The 12,708-nt window shown below is 36.8% G+C and overlaps 1 protein-coding gene across 1 annotated transcript in view; it reads left to right on the top strand.

Annotated features, from left to right (window-relative positions):
• Positions 1–12,708, top strand: part of ST8SIA4 (ST8 alpha-N-acetyl-neuraminide alpha-2,8-sialyltransferase 4) — a 103,439-nt gene that overhangs the window by 30,937 nt on the left and 59,794 nt on the right. The window contains exon 4 of the mRNA XM_005904635.3: positions 11,116–11,409. Coding sequence (XP_005904697.1) covers positions 11,116–11,409 — 294 coding nt within the window. The remainder of the gene's footprint in view (positions 1–11,115; positions 11,410–12,708) is intronic.

Here is a 12,708-nt window from a genome sequence, read left to right as displayed (position 1 = left end):
GTATAGCGAAGTGGTTCAACTTTACATACGTAAACCATTCCCCTTTGAGAACTACGTGCTGTGCTTAGTCGTTCAGTCGTGTCTGACTCTTTGCTATTCCATGGACTGTAGCCCTACATAAGTTTGTTATTTATAGATCAAGACTAAGTTTTAGTGGTTTATACAGATTATTCTAAGTGTGATGAGGTCAGGGCCTTGGGAAGTCACCATATGTACAAAATACATGAGGAACTGGTGAATAAAAGTACTATCAAAAGAGAGAGAAATTGTTTCACAGCAGTATCATTTAGGATAGTTTTGGGAAAGGACCCTGACATTTTTCTGGGAAATAAGACCTCCCATAGCTTTGATTAGATGGACCTTTGTTGGCAAAGTAATGTATCTTCTTTTTAATATGCTGCCCAGGTTGGTCATAACTTTTCTTCCAAGGATCAAGCGTCTTTTAATTTCATGTCTGCAATCACCATCTGCAGTGATTTTGGAGCCCAGAAAAATAAAGTCAGCCACTATTTCCACTGTTTACCCAACTATTTGCCATGAAGGGATGGGACCAGATGCCATGATCTTAGTTTTCTGAATGTTGAGTTTTAAGCCATTTTTTTCACTCTCCTCTTTCACTTTCATCAAGAGGCTCTTTAGTTCTTCTTCACTTTCTGCCATAAGGGTGGTATCATCTGCATATCTGAGATTATTGATATTTCTCCCAGCAATCTTGATTCCAGCTTGTGCTTCCTCCAGCCCAGCGTTTCTCATGATGTACTCTGCATATAAGTTAAATAAGCAGGGTGACAATATACAGCCTTGACGTCCTCGTTTTCCTATTTGGAACCAGTCTGTTGTTCCATGTCCAGTTCTATGTGTTGTTTCTTGACCTGCGTGCAGATTTCTCAGGAGGCAGGTCAGGTGGTGTGGTATTCCCATCTTATTCAGAATTTCCCATCTATTTCACTGGCATCCACCAAGATTCTTGGAACTACAGCTTGATTTATGCCATTAATGGAATCTTTTTCCAGAATATTAGAATTCAATTTGGTACCAAATGTTTGTAGTGATTGTCTTTTGGGGGAGACTTGCAAGTGCCCTATATTTGAAAAGTAATTAGGCTCCTGTTCTTATTAGTGTTGTGTGTTTGCATGTTTTTCCATGTAGTGAATACCAACACTGTTCTTAAATTGGAAATGAGAACAATTTTAACTTTGAAAATTATCTTAAAGGCCTGAGGTATAGATAAGACGAATGATAAGCAGGGACTTAGGAAATTTGGGGTCATGTTACAGCTCTATCGCTACCTGAGTAATCTGGAAATATTTTTTTAAACAAACACATAAAACTGCAACTTACAGATTTTGTATTCTGTTGCTTTTAATATTCTGTCTTTAGTGCCAAGTGTAGTGTGTGGGGGCGGGGAGAAAATGAATATGTATTTTAGACAATGAAAATCATTTGGATGCAGTATTGTGCAGTAAATTTTGGATTCATAATGTTTTAGATACAAAGTTGGATTTAAATCCCAACTCTGAAGGTTCGTAAACTGAAACTTTTTTCTTCATTTGTAGGATATGATTACTTACTTATACTTAATTATTTGGATGTGCTGTAAGTTTGAATAACAGATATGTATAGTATCTGGCATAAGGTAGTATATGATAGGTCTTATTATGTTTAGTGAATTATATAAATGATCAGACTAAACAATGTCAAGAGCATGGTGATCCTATAAAGAATTGAGAGGAACTTTTCTATTGTGATTAATAATTGTTTAGAAAAGAAGTCCAGAGTTAGGGTCCACAATTACTTTGTAAGTACGGAAATCACATTTGGCACAAATATATGTCTCTAAATAACAGATAAGAAGCATTTACTTGAAGTTTTAAATGGAAGCAGTGACTCCATTAATTTGTAGTCAAATCAGCAAGTATTTCTTCATTCAACTAATAATTATCAAGCAGCCACTAGATGACAAGATCTGAGGGATTTCAGTCGGTATTCGGGATATAGGGATAAATTACATGGTGTATTCTGTTTGAAGTTCACAGTCTGATGGAGGAGACAGTCTGATGGAGAGAGGAATAACAAAACAGGACAGTAACAGTAATAATAACAGTAAAAATGGAACTAAGAACATAGCATTGCTGCCAGGTAGACACAAGAAATTAATTATAAAAGTGAGTGAAACTGAGTTTTAAAGCTGTTCAACTTGGGACAGGAAAATAGCCCCCTTTCCAGGAATGTTGTGTTTGTATGGATATGCTTGCCCCTGCTCTTGGCATACACCATCTTATCGAAGGATTGCAGGGATATGCTTTTCATGCTTTTTAACATCAGTGATTGAGATCGTTAATAATAATCCTACTTACCTTTTAAACATACATACACATGCCTTGTCCCTCAGTTTATGTTTTCAACTTTTCTAGGCATGATCTTCTGTATGTGACTTAAGAAAGCTATTAACATTTGGAATGTATTGTTTGATTCCTTTAATACAAAGATGTTTCTGATCCATTCTTTAATTATCTGCTGAGATTTCAGAGTCTTGGGTAATTTTAATGTATAATAGACTTTTAGGCATATCTCAACATTTTATGTGATATTTAACAAAGAAACAGAACGCTGTCTTGGTCCACGGACTGAAACTGTGAGACTTTAATAAAAGGGAGAAGGGGACCCCTCCAGTCGGTGAATGCTAAGCAGCATAGTTTCTTTTCTCCACCTGTCACCCCTGTATGTTCTCTATGGGTACATTTTGACTTGTGAGTGTTTTTAAAAATCAGACTGAAAAATTATTATCGGCCCTTAGAACTCCTCTAGGCTTTCCTTGCTTGTTTTGAATGATGATGGCTTTGCACACAGAAAACACAGGTCACCTAGAATAGGCGCGTCAATGAAACAGATCGCATTTCTTACTGTAACGTAAGTAATTCCAACTAAAAAGGACGGTTGTGTTTCCATTTTTGTGTATTTCAGTTAGCACACCTTCTGAGGGTTAAACATTTTATCAGCTTCAGAGTTTTCAGCTTAACACCTGTTTATTAGTATGTTTGGTGATCCTTAATTCACTTCCCCAAACACACGCTGTATCAGCTTTCTAATGAAACGCCTTTAATGTATTTAACAGAACAAACACGTTAAAAGTGAAAATTGAAGTGGTTGTACAGAGAATCAGAAGATTTAGTGCAGAGCTCACGAACTGACGCCCTTGGGGCACAAACCAAGTGGTAGTTTTGTTTTCTTTGGCATTTATCATCATTAGCCCACGAGAGCCTGTCCCCTTTAAATGGGGAAATAGCCCAGCAAAATTGCCCATTTTTCAGAGTTATGTTAACCTGTGACCCAGAGGCCTGTGAATTTTCAGGACTTGGTTAAGAGCTTCAGCAGCACTCCTAGAAGACTAAGAGATCAAGTAACCCCTGTAAATTAAACAGATTCTCAATTCACATACACAGAATAACCAATGTTATTATTATAGTTAGCTTAACTAATTGCATGAAAGAGATAGCAACCCTATACAAGCAACTAAAAGTAATGGAGTTCCATATGTGATAGAATAAAGATAAGGTAAATATTTTAGATCAGTGCTACAGAAGCAGTCGATTCTGCCAAAGAAAACATATAAAGCATTGCAAAGGATATTAACCTTTGAGTTTTAGGAAAAGATAGGACATTTTGAGGTTGGAGGCTAGAGTGTCTTAGAGAGGGAGTAATTTCACTCAGAGATGTTCATCATAAATAAAGAGACACAGGCAGAGAACTACATGGAGTAGTCTGATGCCATTGGGATGCAAGACAGGCAAACATGTAGAGAGAAAATTCTGGAAAGAAAGGGTATGGGCAAGTTATGAAAACCCTTGGACTGGTGTCACTGAAGGTTTTGGTTGGGATAGTATTGTGATCAAATATGCTTATTAATTGGAGAAGGCGATGGCACCCCACTCCAGTACTCTTGCCTAGAAAATCCCATGGATGGAGGAGCCTGGTGGGCTGCAGTCCATGGGGTCGTGAAGAGTCGGACGCGACTGAGCGACTTCAGTTTCACTTTTCACTTTCATGCATTGGAGAAGGAAATGGCAACCCACTCCAGTGTTCTTGCCTGGAGAATCCCAGGGATGGGTAATCCTGGTGGGCTGCTGTCTATGGGGTCACATAGAGCCGGACACGACTGAAGTGACTTAGCAGCAGCAGCAGCAGCAACATGCTTATTAATAAGATGATACCATCCTTGAAACAGACAGATCAAGTTGGAGTCCGGGTTTTATAGAACCGGTTAGAGCAGTGTTTTTCAGTACTGCTTAGTAAACATTACAGCAAGAAATACAACTTATATCATGATATCCTCCTCCTGTTGCTTCTTCAGCTATGGTCATTAATGCTACACACATGTAAACCTGAAATAAATTTCCATAACGTGATGTGCATGGAACACTGTCATGTTCTGTTATAATCCATTTTATTCTCCTTCATTATTTAAAAATTGCAGATCAATTCATGATTCATCAGTTGTTATAGCTAAGTAGTAATCAATTCGGAAATTATTCCAGTGATAGTTCAAACGCACATGGCAGTGCCTAAGCTTTGAAAATACCGATAAGAATGAAGAAGAGAGAACATACTCAGGAGAGATTTTCTGAGATGGATTTTTAGGGCTTTGTGATGAACCAGATACGGAAGATAAAAGAATTGTGGAGATCAAGTCCTTCTGGTCAGTCAGAATGTGACTTTCTGCTAAATGGAGATAGAGAAAGACCCACTTAGAATAAATATGATGTAATTAATGTGAGATGGCCTCGGCCTGCCTTGTGATATTAGGAAATGAAACATTCATTTTTATCCACACGTGGTATGATACTTTTCTGAATGCTTGGTGAGCATCAGAATACCTGACTCTTCTGAACATTATATCAACTGTCTTTCCAGGAGCATGTGTCAAATAGATTATATATACTAAGTAAGAAATCATCTTTTAATCTTGGATTGTACTTTCAAAAGAAATGAAAAGTGCATTTGTAGTTTAGAATGACAAGTTTTTGTCTTCTTAGACAAGAAAGTTGTGTCAGCGTGATATTACTGTGACGAGTTTGCTGGTATCATCACTAAATGTTAGAAAATTCGGGTGTGTTTCCCACCACCACCATAACGGTCACGTGGTACTTAGTTTATTAACACTATGAATTGCAAAGAGAAAATGTTATAGTTTTTCTGCCTTGGTTTTCTGGCGTGGGTGATTAAAGTATCAGCTATAATATTTCACGAATGCTGTTTCTTTCCTTTTAATGTACAACATAATTTTTAAGGACATAAATTCCATACTAAATCAGTTTTTCCCTCTGTAGAAAAAATAGTAACTGCTCAGCAACCACTGATAAATGGAGTAGTTCAGTTCCCTGACTAGGACAAGAGGGCTGAAAAATACATCCTAAGAATCTTGCTTGGTTTTCCTTGTCTTAAATATTTCCAGTAATGAATTTTTACCAGAAAAAAGGAATTCCTCAACAGGAATTTTTTGCCAGAATTTTTTCTTTATACCCCTTTCAGAAAAGTTAAAATGATCCTTCATTTTAATTACAAAGGAAGTATTTATAGTATATGCTTAATATTCATTTCATATGCATTTTCAAGAAACTTACATGTATAATTCAAATAAATATTAGTCTTGCAACTATATATATTCACTTTGTGAAAAAGAAAACAATCACATGCATGGAAATTCATTTGATTTAAGCACAGTATGTTCATTCTTTGGCATTCCTTTCCTTCTCCCCCCTAGAAAAAAACTTAAGTTTTATTGAATAATATCTGTGCAGTTGTAGCAAATTTGCCAAATGGGTGATGCTATTTTGATTTTGACTGAAGTATGGGAATGACATAATCTAAGATATTTCTCCGTTACATGGATCATTGTCTTCTAGAATGAGTTTGATTTTTTTTTTTGATTCTGTGATTTCCCTAGAAATAATATGACACTGTTTTCCCACCCCTGCCAGTAATATAACAAATCTGGGCTTGTGAAAAGAAACCTCTTTTCTACTTAGTCACTTAGTCATTTTCATGATATGTGTCATTTACATTTATTTCTGTCAACTTGAGGAGTTTATTCATTGTTATCAGCAAGCATAACGCATAATGTGTGTTTCTGTGTTTTTGTGTTCATCTACCATACTGAAAATTCAAATCTTCAACATGATGCTTCATTTCCAACTCTTACACTTTGTCTACTATGTAATATTATACCACATATAAGTCATCTGTTAACCCTAGGCTTCCTATTTCAAAAAGTGACATCAGCTAGCTATTTAATCATTTTACTAGCATTTTTAAAAATCCTTTCTTTCAAGAGACCTGAAGTGTAACTATTGTTTTGCTGTGTTAGATATTTAAAACCCCTTTGTTCAATAATTGCTCAATGTTTGGGGAATGTTGTGACTGACTGGCCTTGTAGACTATGCTTAAGACCAAATGATAAGGCATTCTGTTCCTTACAGGAGGGTTGGGTGAAAGATGAACATATAGAGATTTTCACTGATTCTGAAAGAAATCAGTGTGTAAATAGTGTCAATTAAAACACCTGTCCTGGAGTAATTTTTAAATAGTTATCTTTTATTTTCTATACACTATGTCCTTAAACTTGTTTCTTAACCTCACCCCTAAGTGAAGATAATACCACTCCTGACCTCAAAGTATTGCAAAAAGTATTGGCTTCAGTTCTACTGCCTTCACCTCAGGAAAAGCCAGAGAGGCTGAGAGGTTGCGTGTTTCGGCTTCCCCTAGCAGAGTTGAGAGGGTAACCACAAAGCCTAGAATAAAACCAGGTATTAGAGAGTAAATGTTCTCTTGACTCTTCAAGCTCAAAAACAGGATGGGAGCAGCTAGGAACCATGTGCTTCCTCTCAGGGCAGAAAAGAAAAGAGGTCATCTCCCATTTCATTGTCAGTTGACAAATGTGGTTCCCAGCTTATGATGGGATTTCAGTGTTAGTACAGCAAACAGTGAGACTGGCTAACAGAAAAAAGGGTGTGTTTGTAAAATTATGTGATTGGAACTTGTCTGAACATTAATGTGAGAAAGAATGAAGATAAGGCTGTAATCCACTTAGTTGTTATTGACATCCTCCTGTATCACAGTGCATGCTGTTTCACCTCAGTGTCTCCAATGACTAGTTCTGTAGGTAGCACAAAGGTATGTAACACACATTGTGGGATATGTAAACATGTGGCTACTTGAGCATTTTCTTATTGCTATTACTAGTAATAAATGTCAGGATCATACTTTGGCCAGATTACATCATTGCCAACTAGCACAAAGAGTAAGATAGCCAGAAAAAAAAAAAAATTTCTGAGCAATGTATTGTATTTGCACAATGAACTCTTAAGGCATATCTGTTGAACTTTTGAAAGAGGGACCTCCTAGTTGCTTAGACTGTTCAGCCATAACTTAAGGGAAATGCAGAGAATATTGCCAAGTCTAAAAGATATGTCTTGCTGGAGAATGAGGTGGTCTTGAGCGATTATTGTGAAATAAGCACAGCTTTCCTAAAAAATTAAATTAAAATACATTAAAGAATATTTTATATGGCCATGAGATAAATGAAAGTGCCTTCAATTCTACATAAAAGGACTGTTGAGAAGGCATCACATCTAGCTTGAGATCACAGAAGAAATTTCAGAGGTCTAGGGTGGGAATGGAGCTGGCTGCATTCCCAAAGGTTTTAATCAGTCTTGAAAAATAAACACAAACAAATAGAAAATTGGGCAGCTTTGAATAAGCAGTGAGTTTGTCCACCATACCTAATTCTTAGATATGGTTTCATGTTTTTGATATGTCAAAATAGTTGGTCAGTATAAAATTTTGGGGCTTCCCTGGTAGCTCAGATGATAGAGAATTTGCCTGCAACGCATGAGATCAGGGTTCCATCCCTCGGTTGGAAAGATCCTCTGGAAAAGTGAATGGCAACCCACTCCAGTACTCTTGCCTGGGAAGTCCCATGGACAGAGGAGCCTGGTGGGCTACAGTCTATGAGGTCGAAAAAGAGTTGGACACAACTGAGCAACTAACACACACACACAAATTTAATTTGGCTAAAGAAGTGGAACTTGAGTGCATTAAATATTCTTGTATACTCAGTAGTTTTGACTCACAGAAATCCACCATTTAAAAATCGAGCCCTCTTCAATTTTACAAGATTAAGAATAATGTGAAATAATGCTTCATAAATGCTTGCTACCCATTCTGGCTACTTTTGATTATTGTAATCCCTGAGAAGAGTTATTAAAAAGGAAGATAAAGAATGTGTGATTGCAAACCTATTTATAATCTTGCTCAATCAGCACCATTGCTACTAGTAATGCTGTGAAGTTCACAACGAGTCTACTGAATTGCTGGAGTACAACACAGCTGGTTGGTTATTTTGGCCTCCTTAATGCTTGCCCTGATTATATGATTCAGCTAATTATATGACTACATATCTAATCCAACCGCAGCAAAGTTAATTTTCTGGCCACATGTGGACGTGATATTAATCTTTCCTTCCCGTAAAAACTTAGGCATAGGCACTCCAAACAAAAAGAACAAGCAGGCATGCCGAGCCAGCATAGTCGACATGTTACGGTATGTCCTCTGTCGCGCTATTTTCAGTACTCCCATTTCCATCCTTTGCAAAGCCTGATGGGGCTGTGCTTGGGTCATAAAAACTTTACAGTGAAGCTCAGGTGAACTGATGAATCTTTGATCGCCTGATGCCCTTTCGGTTTGCATCACAGCCACTTAGCGTTTTTTACCTCCTCAGATACGTTAGTTCCCTCTTGATCACCCCTGTTCTCCAGAAATCGTGTTATTCTGTTAATTTCCTTTTGTTTCCAAGGTGGAAAGTCCCTGTCTTTCAGCACCCAGCTTTATTGATGACTGCCTTATTAACTCTTCAATAACACCTGGCCAGACAGTCCTGTTTCAGAAACTGAGCTGAGGCTAAAAGAGTGGGTGTTTGCAAACATGAGATGTGGAGGGGCTTTTAAACATGTGATGAAAAGGAATGAAAAGCATAAACTAAGTCATTTTTTTTTTCCTGAAAAGATAATTCATTGGGATGTTATCTTGGCTGTCTTTAACAGGGATGGCTCTGATTACTTATACAATTATAGAGAAAATGACATTTATAGATATTGTTTTTCCTCTGGTAGAACCCTCTGAAAAGGATGGCTGAGGTATCATTACAGCAGAACGATCTGTCTGAAGCTATCTCCCCAGACAGGACACGTTAACTGCCGTGTTAGCAAGTGCTGTCTATTTTTTTACCTAAGGAAGGGGAAGTGTCTGCACCCATGTTGTTCAGAATGTATTTCCACACTTTCCAAATCCATCTTATAATCAGCTTGGTTAGAATTTTAGACTATTTTTGAAGCTGATGTGGAGTGAATTTTCAGACTTTAAAAATAACCATATCCTTAGTCTTCTGTGAGTTACACTGTAAGATGCTCAGTTTGTTCTGTTCGCATGTAGCTGTTCTTTCCCAGGGCAGTCCCATCGCTAGTATCCTTACTGTGAGAGGAATGAGGAATAACTAATCTCCAACAGGGCATGGATCATGGATGGAGACAGATAAGTACTCTATCACATAATCTAGTGGGTATACTTAAAGTTACATGACTTGAGATTATTTCTAAATAATATGATGTGTTAACTTTGTTTTCTCTCGGTAGCTCAGCCTAGATAACAGAGACTCTGCTTAATTGTGTGAGATGAAAGATATTTGTTGTGTTAGATAAGTGTTGTCAGAGATCTAGGAAGTAGTCAGATATATTAATTAAGAGAGATAAGGAGCGATATATAAGCCAATAATTTTAATAGAAGAACACACACTTTACTTTCTAATTCAATTTAACTGGTTTGAGATTTAATTAATGTGGAGAAATGCAGCAGGTAGAGAAATGTGAGAAACTTTCATAATGCAGTCAAACCTGCAAAAATGCAGCAAGAGGAAATTAGTTTATCTTCCCTTCACTTGAAAGGTTGATGTAAACAACCAAAAAGAAAAGAAAACAAAAAAAATCTGTGAGTGTGTTTTCATGAATGTATAGATTCAAATTATTTTTTTTTTCCAAATAGCAAACTCTTGTTTGTTAAAAATCTAATTTTTCACTGATCAACTAATTAAAATGTGCCCCTTTTTTTTCAGCAAGTTAAACTATTGTAAAATTTAAAAGCTGTTTTTCAAGTTTAATCAAATCCAGAACTCTTTGTGACAGAATCAAAGTATCACAAGTGGAAGACAAATTCCAGGTGCTTTCCAAAGCTTTCTTAAAATGCAAAAATCAGGTTACAAGAATAGAATCAGAATCAGGTACTTTGTGAGGCTCAGGAGCTCGGGTGTTGAGAACAGGGGTCCTCCTCCACAAAGGGCTCATGTCTGATTAGTAGGGAAGGCAGGCATTTTGAGGATGTCCTCAAAAGGGACAGAAAGATATCTGATCCCTTGGTAGAGGATTTTTCTCTGGTAACATCTCAAAGAGGTATATTAAATGCAATAACTCCATTTTCTTACTTTTCCTCCCCGTTTAGGCCTAGGGAAAGCAATTACAAATAGGTTTGTGGAAAATGTTGCAAGGAGTTATATTTTTCCCTTAACCTCAGGGTACAGAAAAGCCATCTCCACTTACATATGTTTAGAAACTTGTTGAAATGACTTAAGCTTGACAAGTGGTGCAGGTTAGACTATCAGGTCAAGTGTGTTTTACTTACTTCCAGAACAGCATGTGGCTTAGACTGCCTACTTCATGGCAGAGCTCTTATGAATTTACCATCATAAATTCCCCTATTAGAAATTCATATCATGTGGTTTTATGAAGATAATAGCAATAAGTATTCTTCAACAACAGGTTGTATTAGTATAAATGACAATTTGAGCCCCATTATAACCCTTATTGAAGACAGTACTGTATTCCTGAAAGTGTGATGACTTGCTGAGAATGTAATTTTACCAGGCAGATTATGTTTTTTTTCTCTACCTAGTTAAAAAAACTGAAAAACGAAAAACATGCTCACTCCGCTTTTTCTTTTCATGAATGCCATTTTATAAGTGAATGCTTCGTACTTACTTTTCATTTGTCCATTAATTTTTTCCCTCTTCAGGTGTAATCTAGCCCCTGTGGTGGAGTTTGCTGCAGATGTGGGAACTAAATCAGATTTTATTACCATGAATCCATCAGTTGTACAAAGAGCGTTTGGAGGCTTTCGGAATGAGAGTGACAGAGAAAAATTTGTTCATAGACTTTCCATGCTGAATGACAGTGTCCTTTGGATCCCTGCTTTCATGGTCAAAGGAGGAGAGAAGCACGTGGAGTGGGTTAATGCGTTAATCCTTAAGAATAAACTCAAAGTGCGGACTGCCTATCCATCACTGAGACTTATTCATGCTGTCAGAGGGTAAGTGTCTGCAAAGGACCAGTCTGTCTTTGGCACAATGGTGCGTATACCTACACAGTTTCCCTAGACCAGAAGGAACTTCAGTAATTTATATATATATATATATAGTTTCTATTGTTTTATTCTAATGGCTACTCTGCTTACCAACTTGAATTTTGTTTACCTACTATTTTATTTTAGTGCTTCTCTTCTTTGAAAAGGCAAACATATGATCTTGGCGCTTACTTTTATCTGCTTATAAACAAACTACTGATTTTTATATGTTGCTGCATTAAAGAATAATAAGAATTCATAGTATAATTTGATGAATTTGGGGTAAAAACTATGAACAGAAGTGCTAGATAGCTAGTGGGCAATGTTGTGGAAGCCTAAATGTTAAATGTCTGTAAGAAGCAATTAAATCCCATCTGTAGTTAAGAGGCCAACCAGTGATAAAGCTGGCTGAGATAATATGCCTTAATGCTTCCCCACTAAAGTCACAGATGCCACTTTTATGGATTATGTCAATATTTTCGTTTTATTAATACAAGCTCAACAGAAAGACCTCAGGAGTAGACTCTTGTCTCAAAGTGGCAAACAACCAAAAGGCTAACTTCAGTCGTGCATACATATGTGTGTAACATGCATAACACAAAGATAAGCAATACTGTATATTTATTAAATATCAACTGAATGTCAGATACTGTAGATTCAAAATTGAAGAGCTGATCACTGCTTTAGAGGAATGCATAGGCTTTCTGGTAGAAATAGAGGCCTGTACAGTGAGCTAAGGCATAAACAATGATAAGGGGGAATATTGTCTGAAGTGTAGAATCTGTTCCTCATGTCAACAAAGAAGTCCTAAAAATCTAACATCTGAACTGGACTTTTAATGCAAGAAGTAATTTTTAAGAACTTTAAAGTGATTGTCAGGGGAAAAAAGAAGAAACCAGAAGGAAATGTTATTGCATCATTAGAGCAAACTGAGGCAGGAAAATAATTTAATGCGTTGTAAATTTGTGTAATGGAGTCCATTTTGGTGCAATAGGATACAAGATAACTTTTGTGATCTGGTTCGGAAGATAATCAATTTTATCCTTCGTGAAGCATCATTAGATATGTGAATTTAGGAGATTAAATCTTGTAACTGCAGACTCTATTGACAAGGAGAAGTGCTAGAGATACAAAGACCATATAGGCTTTTGTTCAATTTACTCATAAAATGATAAAAATGTGGAGCAAAGTCAGTGGACATGAAAAAGATGGGCAAGTTCAGGGTAATTGAATACAACGGACAGAAGTCCCAAAAGAAAAATCTTT

The sequence above is a fragment of the Bos mutus genome, chromosome 7 (assembly GCF_027580195.1).
Source record: "Bos mutus isolate GX-2022 chromosome 7, NWIPB_WYAK_1.1, whole genome shotgun sequence".
NCBI lineage: Eukaryota > Metazoa > Chordata > Mammalia > Artiodactyla > Bovidae > Bos > Bos mutus.
The sequence above is the reverse complement of the archived record's forward strand: the minus strand, read 5'-3'. Positions and strand labels throughout refer to the sequence as shown.